This window comes from Liolophura sinensis, chromosome 5 (genome assembly GCF_032854445.1).
Source record: "Liolophura sinensis isolate JHLJ2023 chromosome 5, CUHK_Ljap_v2, whole genome shotgun sequence".
Lineage (NCBI taxonomy): Eukaryota > Metazoa > Mollusca > Polyplacophora > Chitonida > Chitonidae > Liolophura > Liolophura sinensis.
The window spans coordinates 16,021,205-16,040,510 of NC_088299.1; the positions used below are offsets into that span (position 1 = coordinate 16,021,205).

General features: G+C 41.7%; 2 protein-coding genes across 2 annotated transcripts; both read right to left on the reverse strand.

The window, feature by feature from the left end:
- Positions 1 to 6,139: 6,139 nt before the first annotated feature.
- On the reverse strand, positions 6,140 to 8,258 carry LOC135466026 (chymotrypsin-like serine proteinase). Its single transcript, XM_064743417.1, has 6 exons — positions 8,208 to 8,258; positions 7,808 to 8,007; positions 7,413 to 7,499; positions 7,032 to 7,200; positions 6,626 to 6,774; positions 6,140 to 6,310 (listed from the first exon to the last, which is right to left on the reverse strand). Exons 1-6 carry the CDS (start codon positions 8,251 to 8,253, stop codon positions 6,167 to 6,169), a joined length of 795 nt encoding a protein of 264 aa, XP_064599487.1. The 5' UTR covers positions 8,254 to 8,258; the 3' UTR covers positions 6,140 to 6,166.
- A 6,925-nt stretch (positions 8,259 to 15,183) lies between these two features.
- Positions 15,184 to 17,527, reverse strand: LOC135465495 (trypsin alpha-3-like). The gene is made up of 6 exons (XM_064742735.1): positions 17,482 to 17,527; positions 17,075 to 17,274; positions 16,441 to 16,527; positions 16,041 to 16,209; positions 15,638 to 15,786; positions 15,184 to 15,343 (listed from the first exon to the last, which is right to left on the reverse strand). The coding sequence occupies exons 1-6, from the start codon at positions 17,525 to 17,527 to the stop codon at positions 15,200 to 15,202; spliced, it is 795 nt and encodes a 264-aa protein (XP_064598805.1). The 3' UTR covers positions 15,184 to 15,199.
- Positions 17,528 to 19,306: the final 1,779 nt, after the last annotated feature.

Consider the following 19,306-nt stretch of genomic DNA (forward strand, 5'->3'; position numbering starts at 1 on the left):
ATGCAATTAAAGCAGAAATTCCAATACATTATTTTCAGTAACGAGGCATAAACGTAGGTCGCAGGACCACTGGTCAAGAAACTGAGGGACAGGTAAACGATGAAACTCAACACGAATGCGAGAACGAACCGTCGACTCAAAGAAAGAAATTACGCGGGATCGAGTGAAAGAGCGGTGATGATGCTTTCGCTCATTCCTACACTTCCACACGATCCACTTCAACTGAGAAGTAAGGAACAGAAAGAAATCATTATAAAATCTGTTGTCACAAGGAGTGAAAACCGAAAACACAACAGTTTGGAGCGAGAAACGAACAGAAATTAGAGTCAAACGTTCAATTAAATCAGAGAGATAATCCCATAAGGGTTGAACAAAAGTGCAAGAAAAGAATAGGTGCTCAATGGTTTCCCAGTGAGCACCACAAAATAAACATAAATAACGACGGGGTTCTCTGCAAATCTTATTTAAGAAGCACCCTGTATACAAGATTCTATTTACAAGCCTAAACAAAAAGTTCTTTACGTTATTTTCTAAAATGTTTACATTTACATTCTTAAACACACAGACAAAATCAATATTGGGGAACAGTTTAACAACATGGGGCTGAACACATACGGGGGAAACAAAGACAGCATAGGCTTTTTTAGATGAAAAAGATAACAGATCGGCATCAGGGGATAACAGAACAAACTCTGAGAGGGCCGCGAGAGCATTCTGGTAAAACAAAGGAACGGAAGTAGAATGGGGAATTAAATTACTAGCAAAAGAAGGACAAAGGCAACGTAACTGAAGGCCCACCCAATAAATTGCGAAATAGCACCACATAGGGCACTCTTCCGACTGAAATAAACAAACTAAACGTTTTAAATGCATAAGGTGAAACGCTTTTAACTTAGAAGGGATGTGAACCAAACCAAAACCCCCAGAAGAGACTGGATTAAATAAGACCTCCCTCTTTAGGCACTCATGAGCGCCACCCCAAAAGAACTGAAAAACTGAATGATTAAGCAACTTAAGATACGCTTGGGAGAGGGGCAAAATAGAACCGACATACCATAGCTTGGATAACGCTAAAACATTAATTAAAACAGAACGGCCTTTAAAAGACAGGTGCCTGTTCTTCCATAGATTAAAAACATCATATATCTTATTTATAATCGGCCGCCAGTTGCTCTCTTGAATAGCACTCGTATTAGCCAACCCTAAGCGGCAACCAAGGATTTTCTTGACATCTTTAAACATTGTCACAGAGTATAGTGTAGGCTCGACCGACTGTGACCATCGACCGAGCCATAACCCATACGTTTTAATCAAGTTAATTTTTGAACCAGAACCAAAAGCAAAAAGTTTACATAAGTTAATTACATGGATAACTGAAGGCCTTGATGTGAGGGTGCAGGAAATATCGTCTGCAAACGCGGATAATTTGACAACCTTTTTGGGTACCTGGAGGTTTAACTCCTTCAATTTCGGGCTTTGCACGGATTTTATTAAGGAGGGGTTCCAAAGAGAGCACATAAAGCAAGGGGCTTAAAGCACATCCCTGATGGACGCCCCTAGTCAGCGCAAACTGATCCGAAATAAAACCGTTTACCAAAACCGAGGCTTTTGACTCCGAATACAGGAGCTTGATCCAGCGCCGAAACGAGGGGCCGAAATTATAAACTTCTAATAGCCGAAAGAGGTACTCATGAGAGACGCGATCGAAGGCCTTCTCATTATCGATACATAAGAATAAAGCAAGAATATCTTTAGAATCTACATAATCAATAATATTTCTAAGCAAATGGTAATTATCTAAAATAGATCTGCCCGGAACAGAACAAGTCTGATCCGGGTGAACCAGAACAGACATTACAGTGTTTAATCGATTACATAGGACTTTGGAGATAATCTTATAGTCTAAATTTAGTAACGATATCGGACGCCAGTATTTTAGATTGTCGGTCTGGCTGGCGTCCTTACAAATAAGAGAGATGTAGCATAGCGACTGAGAGTCGCACAGTTTAAATTCATCATAACAACGATTGAGGTATGTAACTAAATCTGAACCAATTACATCAAGAAATAAAGAATAGAACTCTTGGGGCAAACCGTCCGATCCAGGGGAAGAAAAGTCCTTCATCCCCGCCAGCGCAGCCCGCACCTCCTCAAGGGTAATAGGACCCTCAAGTGATTCGGACTCCGCCGAAGACAACGAAGGCAAATCAGAAAAGAAATAATCAAGGTAAGTATCTATAACTGGTTCCGCCGAAAATAAGGAGGAATAAAAAAGCCGGACGGCGGAAATCAATTCCAACTGATCATACACAACAGAACCATCAACCGTAAGAAAATCAAAGACTTTACGTTGGGCTCTAGCCTTCTCCTTATTAAAAAAGAAACGGGAGGGCTTGTCGTCGAAATTAAAGTCAACGGCTTTTGATCTGATTTTGACGCCAAAGTTAAATGAAGCAACTAAATCGTTTAATTCACTTTTCAGATCCGAAAGAGAGGGGGAGCTAGGGTCAGTGGCCAGAAGTTCCGAAATTTGTTTGCGGAGAAGGCGAATGTTAGCATTTTTCACTTTTGATAACCTACGACTGTGGGAAACAATAAGCAACTTAACTTCGTGTTTAAATTCCTCCCACCAGGAATGGGAATGGTCTGCAGAATCCGAAAAGACAGACCATAAATCTAAAAAATCCACCCGAAAGTCGGGGTCAGACAGGACACTGACATTACAGTGCCAGTAGCCCGGCCCGACCGCCGTCGACGGGAGGGAAACCAAAAAGGCATTGACAAAGGAATGATCAGAAATTGAACAAACTGAAATGTCTGACTTGACCAAATACTTAACCAAGGAGGAAGAAATGAAAATACGATCAAGCAAACAAGAAACAGAACCATTTGACCATGAATAAGAACGGACGGTGGGATTAACATAAAGAAAACTATCAATCAGAGAAAAATCTGAGCACAAAGACCGGAGGGCCCCGGAACCGCCTAAGCCGCGGCCCGGGTTACCCCCATCCTTATCAATATCAACATCAAAAATACAGTTAAAGTCGCCCGCTAAGACAATGGGCCGGCTTGAAACACAAAAGGGAACCAAAGAACGAAAGAACTCTGGCCTATCAATCTCCTTAGTGGGAGCGTAGACCGAAATTAAACGTAATTTAAAATTATTAACGGAATAATCAACGCAAAGTAAACGACCGGACAAGTCCCTATGGATCCTGCCCAACTCAACAGTTAACCGGGGGTGGAACAAAATTCCAAACCCACAACTAAAATTAGAACCGAAAGAAAAACAACATTGCCCTCCCCAGGAGGACTCCCACTGCTTTTGAACTCCAGTAGAGTCCAGGTGAGTCTCCCGGAGAAAGACAATGTCAAAATTCAAAGTGCTACAAAAAGTAGCTAACGTAGGGAACTTAGGATAAGAAAGCAAGCCGTTACAATTAATGGAGTGAAAAGATAAGCTAGCCATACTTAGCAATAAGCCTAAACATAAGTAACAGTAACTAAAACGTAAGAGCTTCTATAGAAAAAAACTTAGGGGGAAAAGGTAAGGAACATAAGTAAGAAGTACACTCACGTTCGTGCCCATTGTCCTAGCGTTTGCACAGCTTTCCTGGTAGAGTCCATGCGTCATCGGAAGAGCGCTTCCGGCCGTCACCGCTACCCATGTCTTCATAGCCGTCGAAGGCGGGCGGCAGGTCGCTGGATGTCAGACCTGTAAGGGTGTGCTGGGGCGAGGCGCAGGAATCAGAATCGGAAACGCTTTCCGCGATCTTCAGTGGGCTGACTACAGTAGACGCTTGGCTCTGAACAACCGAAACTTCCCGGTTGGGGGGGAACTGAAAGCTAGAGGCCGAGTCCTCTACCTCCGGCGATGCAACAGAATTGGAAAGGTCTTCCTCCATGTCGACTTCTGAGGCACAAGGGGAAGGTGTGCCGGGGGCTTCAGCCGTCTGGTCTGTTGAAAGAGCTGGCTCCACAACAACAACCTCACCGTCGCCCACTTTCTCCTCTGGGGAGGGTGTCGGCTCTTCGGGGTCTTCTGGCACATCATCACGACTCGCCACGTCCTTGGCCCGGAGGCGTCTGACCAGGTGGACTTCGAGCACTCCGCCGTGGTGTGCTTGAAGGATCTGCAGCTGAGGCATGCCACTGCCACTCTTTGCGGATATGGCCGCGACCCTCACACCGCAAGCAGAGGGGGGCGCGACCCTCCATGATCACTAGGGCCGGGAAGCCGTGGATGGATGTGATGTCCGGAATAGCATGTACTTTATCGACGGACACGGACAGCTTGTACCATCTACCCCCGTTTTGTAGGCCTGTTATCCTGTGGGTGGTGAACTTGGATAATAGAATTTCTCCGTAAGATGCACAGAATCTGTCGACTACCTCTTTCGACAGAGACAGGGGGAGCCACAGAATCCTCACAGTAACCTGCCTCTTCATGAAGGCAGAGAAGACGAAACCAGCATCACAGTCCAAATTGCTGGTTTGTTCGAGAGCTATAGCTCTCTTTGCTGCCTCAACCGTACGGAACAACACGTACCAGTCCTTAGAACCACGTAACTGGCCAATTACTTCGAAGCAATCCACTGGAAAATTCTCCTCTTTGGTCAAATAATTGAAAAGGTGCATGTGCACATCTCCACGGGAGGGTCTGGTTAAGGTCACCTTCACCGCACTCTCCAATCGTCTTGGGTCCATCCTGAAAAATGAGGTCTGACTTTACCCCAGGCGCCTCCACACGGGGTCTGGGCCAAAACGGGAATACAACGATCTGACACAGGGAGTGACAACAGCCCCTCCAAAAAAATATGACAGGTGTATATCGCTGCCTTAAAGATCAAGGCTTAACAGATATCAACCTGGAACCGCAAATATCTTAGCCAAAAGGCCGAGAAGCGATACTGATCAGTTTCCCGAAATCCAACACCACCCAATATCTCCCGTGTACCACGTGGGTGCACTGGTGTCTGCACTCCTTATGTGCGTATCACATGCGTATGTATGCAGCCGAGAAGCGATACTGATCACTGTATCACAGGGCGGAAGGGAGAATTATGGGAAATTTTTTCCAAAAAATTTCAGCGTGGCGCCATGGTCTACTGGTCCATTTCTAGTATTTTCTAATATTCACAAAGTACCAGCCGCCCCGACGTACTGCGCCTGGCCTCAACAATGCTATGACGTCCGCCAGTCCTCTGCCGGCCGTGCCATGTGTAGCGTGTCTCTGTGACGTCACAGTACCCATAAGCCGGCTCGACGGCGGGCGGACTGACGGCGACAGCGTTCATTGTTAGCCTGGCGCGTCTCCGTGACGTCACAATATACATGAAATGATTGACAGCCGCTCCGGCTGACTGGCGGCCTCAGCGTTCATTGTATACGTCTGCTTTCCAGTCGAATTCAGTGTGACGCGTGTGCACATGCAGCAACCCGGCATACAGTCCAAAAGTCATACTGTTACCACTAACCCTACCACCTTGTGATTTGTCTGCATATATTTGCCTGTATATATTGTGAAAGCAGGTCGCCGTACATCACGAGATCCAATATAAGCTTCTTGTTTTCAAATGTACCAACTTCTCATTCGATAACTATATATGGAAGCAGATTGTCCGTATTGCATCAGCTAGGACGCAAATTGTCCGTAATGGATAGGCTAGGAAGCAGATATGTGAACGTTAGGCATCAGTATAGAAGCCTTATAAGGCCATCAGAGTACCACTGCTCCCGGCGATGGCACGAAGCCATGGGACGATGATGTGACGCTATGACACGATACTATCATGGCGCCATCGGTTCATGCCATCGTCGGGGGTTGGAACGACAGAACTAAGGTACGATGGTCGGAAGATGGTCTTATCTGGCTTCCATACATCAGCCATTTTCGGTAGTACTGTCCTGTTTCCAGTTACTTCATATGTGTAGATTGGATATATAGCTAGACGCTGGGTACTAAGTTATCGTTCACTATTGACACCCGAATGAGACATTTTACACCTACTCATCCCGAATAAACCACTGGTGCTGATCTAGAATACTGCGATCAAAAAGTTATCACCTTTCATATGGTACAAGCCCTAAAATATCTGTGTTAATTAATAAAAACAAAAACATAAAAACTGCATCAATGTTCACACTTTATTTTACTTCAGGTTTAGTTCAGGTTTGAGTCGATCCAGTTTCTGAAGTAGCTGACACGGGCATAGACACTCGGGTAGCCCCCGCTACATGAAGAGATTCCCCAGGAGGTGATTCCTGCCAGAATTCCGCTACACACCATCGGGCCACCGCTGTCCCCCTGTTTGACAGAACCATTTCTATCATCAGCCACATTGAGACAGAACATGAGCAAAACTCAGAACAGAAACACAAGCAAACTCAAAAGAACGAAGCACAAGCAATCTCAAGAAAGAAAAAACAAGCAAAACTAAGATCTAAAACATCTGCACACTCATTGTAAATAAAACATGTTGTGTCCTCACCGAGCGGACCAAAATATAAAGACGCTATACCTACTACACACAAGGCGAAAAATTTAGTCTCATAATCACATCTGTACTTAAAGATTAAAACTTAAATCGAAATTGCATTTTGTACCGAATTAAATACTTACACTGCAGGCAGATTTTCCCGACTGGTAGACACAGATGTGACCCGCGTTAATAGATGCTCCGGAAATACTTGACCATCGTGACGCACACTCCGAGTTGGAAATGGCGGGCATGTTGGCGTACCTCAGGGTGCTGGGAATACTTCCGCCACCTGTTCATAGAGACAGAAGATCGTAAGCCTTGTTGTCAAAGTCTGTAATATGAATATTCTAACTGAGCGGCAGTTTATACCCTACAGACAAAGAGATCTACCTGTCCATGTTCATCATTATAGTTACATTTAAATTTCAAAGTTTTGCCGGGCGATTTGCCATACACTAGTATCCTAATTTAAATCAGGTGATTTCAGTTCTCAAGTTTATCCTTCTGTAGTGTTGTGGTGAGAGCCATGACATAAGCTCATCTTACCGCTCGTTCTACCCCAACCGGAGATTGTACATGTCACTCCAGTAAAGTCGCTGCTCGAACTGGACGCCATTGTGATCGTCCTGATGTAGGTGGTGCTTGGGAAACTGGAACTGAACCGGAGGATGGCGATGTCATTAGGATATCCAGACCCTGTGCTGTAATTGGGATGCTGACCAACAATGCAAAAAAAAAAAAAATAGTATACAAAACCGATTCAATTTCACCACAACACGTCTTGTGTATGAATGAAATGTTATACTTTTGCATAATTTTACACCTTTGTTGAAATTTTCAAGGGAACATTTCACTGTTTTGGAATCTTCACATTGTTCAGTAACTAATCATGTTTCTGAACAAATCTCAAACCCTGATAATCCTTACCCTTGTCCAGGAAGACACAGTGCGAGTGACTTCGTTACCGCTGGTGGAAGAAGTACTATGTTCCCCGGCTGTAGCTGTGTACGTACCCTGGAGAAGAGAAATACAGGGTGTACCTGGCATGTCCATGACAGGATAAAAGCCATCTGACGGGCACATAAGTGTATCATGCACAATAGCACAAGAACTGAATTTTGTCAGATTTATCAAGGTGTTCGTTCGTGATGATATGTTATCAAACACAACATTCCGGAAGTACCATTAGCAAAACACCAAGCCTTACAGAACCCTGATGACATGCATCCATGCATCATTATATATGTATTATATATACATATTTCAAAAACGTCCAAGTCTTAAAGACTGAATAAGGTGACAATACATGGTTACAAACTTACGGAGCTGAGACAATGGGCAGCGGTTAGAGCCCGATTAGATGAGATCAAGACAGCTCCGCACGTGAAGGCACCATTTCTCTTCAGATGTAGTTGCCATGGAAACTGCCCACGTGACGCCACTGAGCCACCGACGATCTTCAGGATAGGATCGTCGAAGTTCAAGACAGGATCGTCATATTCATCGTCGAAGGTCGACTCGGCTGGAAATATATCAGTCATTGGGTTAATGGAGAATATTGACTTCGTGTATAGCAAGATGTATTTTTGTGTTTGACAAACATTGGTATACAAAAATAAAAAGAAAAAATAAATAAAGAAAAGCTTAAAATTATTGGAATGCAAAATATACTGTCTAGAAATAAAGTGCAATGATTTAACAATGTGGTAAAAGGAAACTGACCAGCCACAAAGGCAAGAAGGCAGCACAGTAGCAGTTTGGACACCATCTTGTTTCGAGAAGACTCCAATAAACGAGTGTGCTCCGAAGAATGAGTCCCTGACTTATATACTGCTTCTTACAGGAAAATCGTGAGAGATTGTGACAATCGCACTGATATATAGCGTGTTCAGAAGATATTTATTCCTTGGTGGTAAACGTTAATTTATTAGCACATTAGCTATCTATAGGCGATTGTAGGTCTATTTTCGCTGGGTTAATCGCCCTCAGTCAGCAGACATGAAAACTTTGAAGTCATTAAACATACAAAAGTGTTACCTATAATGCATCTCCAATCTAAAATATACATGTTCATGTGACATGTAATATTACAACTTAACAAAAAAAAAACCAAACTCAGGGCAGCTGTTATATTACGGTATCATGCATAACCTGACAAATAACCACAATAAATTTAATTTATATCTTACATAATCACCGATAAGTGTCGTTTACCATATGCTGTTGACGCGCATTGCTGCCTGTCGGTCACACGGCTTAAGATGCGTCCAGGAGTATATAAGTCCCTGAGTGATCACCTCAGCACACTCTATTGACAGTGGAATCCAGATCAAAAGATGTTGCCCAAACTGTTTCTCTGTTGTCAACTAACCTTGGTCGCTGGTAAGTCACAAGTTTCTACTCTGAGAACAGATTGAAGAGAGAAGAAATAAAAATAAGGGTGTTTCGAATTACCATTTTTTTCGTATTGTTTCACTTCACCATCTGTTAACCTTGAGCTTTGACATGAAAAAGAACAGCTATAGACATTTTTGATGAGATTGATGAAAACCATCCGAGAATGAAAAATGTAGACCCCGTTTCACATAAACAGTGTGAATATATTGGCTATTAATCACACAGCAGACGTATTGGTAATGAAGTACAAAGTAAACGTTCTGGACAGTAAGCACACAAACAATTTAAACGTACTGGTCATTCAACACACACACAGTGTAAGCGTCCTGGTCATTCGACACACACAGTGTAAACGTCCTCGTCATTCAACATCCCCACACAGTAACATGTCCCGGTCATTCAACACACACACAGTGTGAAATGCCCTGGTCATTCAACATACACACACAGTGTAAACGTTTTGGTCATTCAACACACACACACAGTGTAAACGTTTTGGTCATTCAACACACACACGGTGTAAACGTTTTGGTCATCAAACACACACACACAGTTCAAACGTTTTGGTCATCAGGCACACAGTAAATTTACAGGTCATTAAGGCTATAGTCAGTATAAACGTCCTGGCTATTAAGAACAATGTAGAACTGGTAAGTTTGCTAATTGTTGGGATAAGTTTTAGTTCATAATTGCATCTTTCTATATCGTTTCAGCAGAACCTTCTGGAACCTAATCTATATATAACCTAGAAATATTAAGCAAATCAATGTAGTTCAGATTGCAAAGTTCCCTGCTCCCAGATAGACAGGTTTTCTACACAAGCCCACCCTTATTTTACTTAAATATATTTTCAGCCTTCGATGACGAATATGATGACCCCGTTCTCAACTTTGACGACCCTATCCTGAAGATCGTCGGTGGCTCAGTGGCGACACGCGGTCAGTTCCCGTGGCAACTACATCTGAAGAGAAATGGTGCTTTCACGTGCGGAGCTGTTTTGATCTCAGCTAACCGAGCTCTTATCGCTGCCCTCCGTAAGTTTGCCGTGAAGTGTTACGTTGTCATTTTCATGGCCAACATTTATGCGTTTATAAAATCTGTGAAATATGATGTTTGGAAACATTACAAAGTATTATCACCATTTATTTCTGATCATGTTGAATCAGCTCACATTCATCAATTTTGTCATGGCAGTTGTGGAGGTATTGTATGTATGGAAGCCGAGAGCGGACATCTTGCTATCTCCCTATGTCTACCTTTATAATACAGCAAAGCAACGAGGTAGCGAGGTAAGGAGTCTGCAGCGAGTTACCCTCTTTCGAATTCGATGTGTATGCGATTCTGTATTCATGTCACGGTAGGTATATGCCAATGGCTATCGGATGGCTGTAATGTTGTTACGCACACGTCAATTATACACCCTATTTCTCTTCAACAGGGTACGTACATAGCTACAGCCGGGGAACACAGTCCTTCTTCCACCAGCGGTAACGAAGTCACTCGCACCGTGTCTTCCTGAACGAGGGTAAGGATTCTCAGTGTTTGAGTTTTGTACAGAAATACGATTAGTTACTGAACAATGTGAAGACTCCAAACCTGGCAAATGCTCCCTTAAAAATGTCACAGTGGTGTTTGCGACATTCACCTGATTTAAGTGCGGATATAGGGCAAAACTTTGGAATTGTGATGTAGCTGTAACAGTGAATATTAATTCGTGTATCTCCTACCTGTAGGCTAACTCTGATCTGCCGTACAATCAGAATCTTCATATTACAGACTTATGTAAGGTTTATTCAGGCAAAGTTCACCCACTTACAAAGCTTACGATCTTCTGTCTCTATGAACAGGTGTTGGAAGTACTGCCGGCACACTGAGATACGCCAACATGGCCGCCATTTCCAACTCGGAGTGTGCGTCACGATGGTCAAGTATATCTGGAACGTTCATCCTTGCCGGTCACATCTGTGTCTACCAAATATGAAAATGCGCCTGCAGTGTGAGTATTTAACTCGTTATGAAATGCAGTTTCGTTTAATTTCGTTTTAATTTTTAGACACAGATCTGCTTTAATACACTCTCTCTTCGGAAATAAATCTGCCTCACTTTTGTTTCTGTTTTGATTGTGTTTGTGTTTCAGCTCTGAGTCTTGTGTTTCCGTTTTGAGTTTGCTTGTGCTCCTGTTCCAAGTTTTGTGTTCTGTCCCATTCTGACTGATGATAGCGATGTTTCTGTCTGACAGGGGGACAGCGGCAGCCCGATGGTGAGTAGCGGAATTCTGGCAGGAATCACCTCCTGGGGAATCTCTTCATGTAGCAGGGGCTACCCGAGTGTCTATGCCCGTGTCAACTACTTCAGAAACTGAATCGATTCAAACCTGAACTAAAACATTTGTATTCAACTTAGTGAGGTTGAAATAAAATGGGACATTATAATAACACCTGTTATGTGTTGTGTTCTTAGCACACTATATATTCATGAGTCTGACGCAGCAAACTTTTAATCATATAACTAAAATCCCTTGCATTTGGTGAATTCTTTTGGTGCTGTTTTCCAGTTTTATGACCATGCACTTTAGGTGGGTTGTAGTTTTAGTTGTATATCTATTAAACAATGTTTTCACTTAGATACAAACTGGCGGTCGATTTATGACTGAAGGAAACAAGGTTGACGTTTTGTATACCACCGCACATTGCCAGGCACTTGACATATCCCCTGACAGCTTGACAAGCTATCGGGGTTAAAGTCAAGTGCTAGTGAGCAATGAAGGAAACCACTGGTTCATCCTGCCACGAAAATATTACAAGCCCTTCGTCACATTACGATTTGTGAATTAGTGGGATGTGTGATAGTAAGTACTGGGGACAAGCTGGTAAAAGAGGGGCAAAACGCAAAACAACACAACTACGAATGTCTAAGTACAAGGGGTGAATGACAGTCTGTACTTCGGCTTATTGTGCAGCTGCCATTAGGAATGCAAGACAAATTGCCATACACATTCAGAAAATGAATCTGTTAATTTAACAGAAAGATTTTATAGTTATTAAATTAACAGAAAGATTCTATTAGAACTACAGAATACTATGTTGAATATGACATAGTATTGTGCTATAACAGACTACATTCTAGCATCACTCAGACTACAGACTATCTGTTAAGATTAACAGATTAATGTTTTTAGTGCTCAGATTTATATACAAGTAAATTGAGATTATTCACGTTGACAGGAAAACTTTTCTGTGGCAAGGCTTATTTGTAAAACCGTACTGTAAGGCGAGAGTTGCTCTTGGACAAACTAGGCTAGTCATGTCACACAAAAGGAGTGAAATAGCATTTAATAGCATGAGAAGAGTAAACCATACAACTAAGGCTACCATTAAAACTTGATGACTGGAGGCGAAGTCCGCACATTCAAGCAAAGCTAGAGGCTTTATACATACACGGGTAAACACTGTCTTGTAAATATTCACTTCATAAAGTGATGTACTTGTATATAATGATTAACGATGAATAATGATGAATGAAGACGGTTTTAGTTCAGCACAATTACTGCATGTCATATTTTCTCTGCACGCATTAGCACTTTGATATTATCATTCGTCAGTTGTCTATCAGACTCCTGTTGTAGATTTCTCAACCTCTGCCGTAAGTGGGCGACCTAACATCGTGTATTCCAGGCACTTAAGGAGAAGTGAAATCTTAGTATGTTGTTAAAAACAAACAAATGAATAAACCAAGTAGCATCTGCCATTAATATGGAGAGCGCCATCACTGCAAGTCGTATGGCAACGTGTTGGAAAATTGCTGTTGTTAAACCTGGTAGGCATTTTTGTTGAAACCTACCCAGTGAGGAGTATAAAAGAGGGGCCGAAAATTGCAACTGTCTTGGGCAGTTGTTGAAACGTGGACAGTTGTAAAAACTTGGGCAGTTGTTGAAACCTAGACAGATGATGAAACATGGACAGCTGTTGAAACCTGTGCAGTTGTTGAAACCTGGGCAGTTGTTAAAACCTGGGCAGTTGTTGAAACCGGAAAAAACAGAGACAAAGAAAGTCCAAGCAAAGTGGAAGGCTTCTGGTGTTTACAATGTTAACGACAGAGCAAAGTAGCGTTTCAACTGATAAGTTGAAATCTGAGAATGGCCGTCCCGTCTGTGTTTACACTGCAAGTACAGCGATGAAATATGCTATAGGCCGTCTTTGTTTTCCCCGACGATGACAAGTCATTTTAGTTGAAACCCAGCGTGCAGTTATGTATGAGAAGAAGAGAACCTACCTCCTGATGTAACTCTACCGCTATTGGCTTATAGATCAGAAAAACGTCTATTTTTTGTTGCTTTTGTGAGTATTATCATTCAAGAGATTTGTATTGTTGCCTACAAGTCGAGTTCGATCAAGTCTTCACAGGCCTATGTCATCTCGATTTCCCTACTAAGTTGAGCCAATGCCATGTGAGGTCACAGGATCGAATCTGGCTCTGGTCAGTTTGACTCTGGCTTCATATTACAAGATTGTCAGGTACCTGTGCTCCCGATTCATCCTTTCGTAAATCTGGCGGCTGTGGTGTTAGTAACAGTATCATGAATGTGGTTTTAAACATCAATCAGATAATTACGTAAGTAAACATGAAGTTTGTACATCAGTATAGTTATCATGGACAGAGACTTCAGACAGTCCCGTTATTTATTCTGACTTCAGACAATCCGTACGCCTACTTTTGTCCCAATCAGCGTCCCGGGATATTTAGCTCAATGGTTTTACTTTAAATTTCCTAGATGATACATTCGGACCAACCCAATACCAGTAAGTAACAGAATGACTGTCAATAGGCTCTGACCTGAGTGGAGCTGTAAAGTATCACAGGTTGTTACACACTTGTAACTAGGTGCTCACAACCATTCTTTACCAACATGTTGAAAAGAAGCTGTAACCAAGCCTTTATCAGATGGTAAGAAATCAGTTACCAGTTGTAACAGGTAGGTATCATCCAACGTGGAACTGTTTGGGGACTAGTTGGCACATGACAGTTTATGACCAACCAGCCTGTATCAAGCTGTAACTGAGCCGTACAAAGCTGTTACCACTAACCCTACCAACTTGTTATTTGCCTGTACATCGGGTGAGTATAAAAAATTGGCCGTATTTTGACATTCAATATCTCCAAAACCTTCTTCTAAAACTTTACACACTCAAAAACCATTATGTCCTAAGTATACAGTCCAAATTTCAATTTCATCCCTTAAGATTTCTGTTCATGCGACTCAAAATCAAAATAGTGTCCTAATGATGTCAACATTTAAAAATGATATTCTGCCTTGTTTTACTTGAAAAGGTGACCAGTTCCATGTCCGCCACAGAGAAAACCATCTTGATTCAGCAAAACTTGTGCCTATTTGGAAGAAGGGTTTCTCTGACACTAGAGCCAGACAATTTTTCCAGACGACACTTGATTGACGGTGCAGCGCGCGTTCTACTCATGACATTTGGCAGGTGATGCAATGTGTTTCACCGGAAGGTGCATTTTTCAGGCCATGTTTTCATTTTAACCCTGTGTACAGATTACTCAAGCTATGAACTTGAAAATTGGTCAGTATATTAACAAAATCATGCCACTTGAATGTCTAAAGTTTGAAAGGGTTTGAGCAAATCATAATGGAGCAATGCAGCATTAAAATATGGCCCATTTTTTATGCCCACTCGATATATTTGCCTGTATATATTGTGAAAGCAGGTCGCCGTACATCACGAGATCCAATATAAGCTTCTTGTTTTCAAATGTACCAACTTCTCATTAGATAACCATATATGGAAGCAGATTGTCCGTATTGCATCAGCTAGGACGCAAATTGTCCGTAATGGATAAGCTAGGAAGCAGATATGTGAACGTTAGGCATCAGTATAGAAGCCTTATAAGGCCATCAGCGTACCACTGCTCCCGGCGATGGCACGAAGCGATGGGACGACGATGTGACGCTATGACACGATGCTATCATGGCGCCATCGGTTCATGCCATCGTCGGGGGTTGGAACGACAGAACTAAGGTACGATGGTCGGAAGATGGTCTTATCTGGCTTCCATACATCAGCCATTTTCGGTAGTACTGTCCTGTTTCCAGTTACTAAGTTATCGTTCACTATTGACACCCGAATGAGACATTTTACACCTACTCATCCCGAATAAACCACTGATGCTGATCTAGAATACTGCCATCAAAAAGTTATCACCTTTCATATGGTACAATCCCTAAAATATCTGTGTTAATTAATAAAAACAAAAACATAAAAACTGCATCAATGTTCACACTTTATTTTACTTCAGGTTTAGTTCAGGTTTGAGTCGATCCAGTTTCTGAAGTAGCTGACACGGGCATAGACACTCGGGTAGCCACCGCTACATGAAGAGATTCCCCAGGAGGTGATTCCTGCCAGAATTCCGCTACACACCATCGGGCCACCGCTGTCCCCCTGTCAGACAAAAACATCTCGATCATCAGCCAGACTGAGACAGAACATGAGCAAAACTCAGAAAAGAAACACAAGCAAACTCAAAAGAACGAAGCACAAGCAATCTCAAGAAAGAAAAACAAGCAAAACTAAGATCAGAAACCCATGCACACTCATGTTGCGCACTCACTAAACCGGCAAGGAGAATCTGATGCTAAATGGAATATATACACAAGGCGAAAGATTTAATCACATCTGTACTTGAAAATTAAAACTTAAATCGAAATTGCATTTTGTACTGAACTAAATACTCACACTGCAGGCAGATTTTCCCGACTGGTAGACACAGATGTGACCCGCGTTAATAGATGCTCCGGAAATACTTGACCATCGTGACGCACACTCCGAGTTGGAAATGGCGGGCATGTTGGCGTATCTCAGGGTGCTGGGAATACTTCCACCACCTGATCAAACAGACAGAAGATCGTAAGCTTTGTTGTCTAAGCCTGTAATATGAATATTCTAATTGTGCGGCAGATCATTATACATTACAGGAATAGAGATTCATGTATCCATATTCATCGTTACACCTACATCTAAATTTCAAAGTTTTGTCGGACGATTTGCCATATATCCTCACTTAAATCAGGTGATTTTAATTCTAAAATTTAGTCTTCTGTAGTGTTGTGGTGGGAGTCATGACATAAACTCATCTCACCGCTCGTTCTACCCCAGCCAGAGATTGTGCATGTCACTCCAGTAAAGTCGCTGCTCGTACTGGACGCCATTGTGATCGTCTTGATGTAAGTGGTGCTTGGGAAACTGGAACTGAATCGGAGGATGGCGATGTCGTTAGGATATCCAGACCCTGTGCTGTAACTGGGATGCTGAGCAACAATGCAAGAAAAAATAGTATACAAAACCGATTCAATTTCACCACAACACGTCTTGTGTATGAATGAAATGTTATACGTTTGCATAATTTTACACCTTTAGTTAATCTGATAGACGATTCCACCGTGACATTTTCAAGGGAGCATTTGGCAGGTTTGGAATCTTCACATTGTTCAGTAACTAATTGTATTTCTGTTCAAAACGCCAACCCTGAGAATCCTTACCCTTGTCCAAGAAGACACGGTGCGAGTGACTTCGTTACCACTGGTGGAAGAAGGACTGTGTTCCCCGGCTGTAGCTGTGTACGTGCCCTGGGGAGGAGAAATGCAGGGCGTACTTGGCATGTACATGACAAGATAAAGACCATCTGAAGGCCACACATATGAATTATGTACAATACCACAAGAACTGAATTTTGTCAGATTTATCAAAGTGTTCGTTCGTGCTGATATGTAATCAAACACCACATTCCGGTCGTACCGTCAGCAAAACACTACCAAGCCTTACAGAACCACGACAACCTGTGGATGGTCGTGGGTTTCTCCCGGGCTCTGCTGGGTTTCCTCCCACCATAATGCTGGCCGCCGTCGTATCAGTGAAATATTCTTGCGTACGGCGCAAAACACCAATCAAATAAATAAATACAAAACCCTGATGACATGCATCAAAACCAGAAAAAGAGAAATATTACTTTGAGGCAAAATACAGATTAAAGTGAGCTTATTAAAGTTAATCTAAGACAAATGATGGTTATAGGTCTATTCCTTTAGATGATTAAAATATATTATATATACATATCTCAAAAACGTTCAAGTCTTAACGACTGAATAAGGTGACAATACATGGTTACAAACTTACGGAGCTGAGACAATGGGCAGCGGTTAGAGCCCGATTAGATGAGATCAAGACAGCTCCGCACGTGAAGGCACCATTTCTCTTCAGATGTAGTTGCCATGGAAACTGCCCACGTGACGCCACTGAGCCACCGACGATCTTCAGGATAGGATCGTCGAAGTTCAAGACAGGATCGTCATATTCATCGTCGAAGGTCGACTCGGCTGAAAATATATCAGTCATTGGGTTATTGGAGAATATTGCCTTCGTGTATAGCAAGATGAATTTTTCTTTTTGACAAATATTGGTATACAAAAATAAAAAGAATATATAAATAGAGGAAAGCTTAAAATTATTGGAATGCAAAATATACTGTCTAGAAATAAAGTGTAATGATTTAACAATGTGGTAAAAGGAAACTAAAAACTGACCAGCCACAAAGGCAAGAAGGCAGCACAGCAGCAGTTTGGACACCATCTTGTTTCGAGAAGACTCCAATAAACGAGTGTACTCCGAAGAATGAGTCCCTGACTTATATACTGCTTCTTACAGGGAAATCGTGAGAGATTGTGACAATCGCAGTGATATATAGCGTGTTCAGGAGATATTTATTTCTTGGTGATAAATGTTGATTTATGGCACATTAGCTATCTATAGGCGATTGTAGGTCTATTTTCGTTGGTCAAACCCCCTCAGTCAGCAAACATGAAAACTCATTCCACAATAAAGGTGTTACCTGTAATGCATGTCCAATCTAAAATAAACATGTTCATGTAACATGTAATATTACAAATTATTATATTTTATTCTAGAAAAAAAAATACGCGTTTCTTTCCAAAGATTCGACTGCACGTTAACTTTATTTCAGATTGTAAAATTGACAGTTCATGCCCTACTTTAAAGCAATTAAAATCACCACCTAGCCTACGCAAATAAATATCGAGTTCTAATGCCGCCTAATTTATACTCTACTTTTCAAGAATTATGGAAAAGATCTGAATCTGACGTCCATCAAGAAGGAGAGGAACATGAGAGAATATCTATAATAAAGATGATAACAAGTGTTTACTAGGTTATTTTATATACAAGTGCCTCTCTAACAATGTCACATCCTCTCAGCCCAAATGTCAATGTACGTTTGTTTATGTACCTTCTCTTCGTATTTTTGGTTGTTTTACTGTCTGTTCGTGTGTCTGTCGCTGATAAAACTAGAACTCCAGTTAGAACGGCGTAAGAGTTTTAATTTCTAGTGGGTAATTTCATTCTTGTTTAACGCTACATGCTTAAGAATTGTTTACATATACTGTCAGTTTCATTTAAGGCGCAGTTGTAATCATTGGTGGGTACATACAAAGCCTACATGCTAATCTAGACAAGCAGTTTTGATCGTGGGAGGACAGTTTCAAAATCAAGTAAAAAGTAACCAAGTTACAGCTGTCATTTTTGTTTTAGTAATTGCAAATTCAGAAATATGGTTTTGTCAGTCTTCATATAAAGTTTTGTCGTATTGCCTGACAACGCACCTGGCAGAACCCCACCAGTTCAATCTGAGGTTAGCATGGCAACCATATCGCTTTACCTATAACCAAGTAAAACTAATATATCTATTAGCGCACGGTCCACATCTCACATAAATTTTTAACCTCGTTTTAATTTTCGATTCATAAAGACGTAATTGGCTGACTGAAACTAAAACGAAATTCAATATAAAAATCGTAGCAAAAAACTAGCAAATAGAAAAGCTCCAGGTGCAGTTTGTGTGGAGTTCACAGACTACCAAACGAGGCTTGACCCACCAACTTCCACGTGAATACCAAATATTTATACTATGTCTTCTGTTCCCGACCTGCCAGTCAAGCTGATTACAGCAGGTCCTGGTTGACAAACAGATTAATAAAAGCTGAATGGACTAAAAACGTCGAACTTATTCATCACAATGTTCTATAGTTATAGTTTATGAACAGAAAACATCCATGAAGTAACTTGTCTCGTTAACATAAAGTAAAATGTGTGAATTCGTGAACTAATCAAGCATATCTTATTCAGTTATGCATCTTTACATATTTATCCATTTTTGCATAGGAACAAGCTGTGTTACGTTAATGTATACAAACTTTTCTGGGCTATAGATATATACCGAAGTTTTTACGACTTCAGCGGTCAGCTAGGCCAACATACATGCCCCACGCCACTGTCCATCGACCTAAGATCAACGTCAGCAGAAAAAACAAGCTGAGGGCAGCTGTTATATTACTG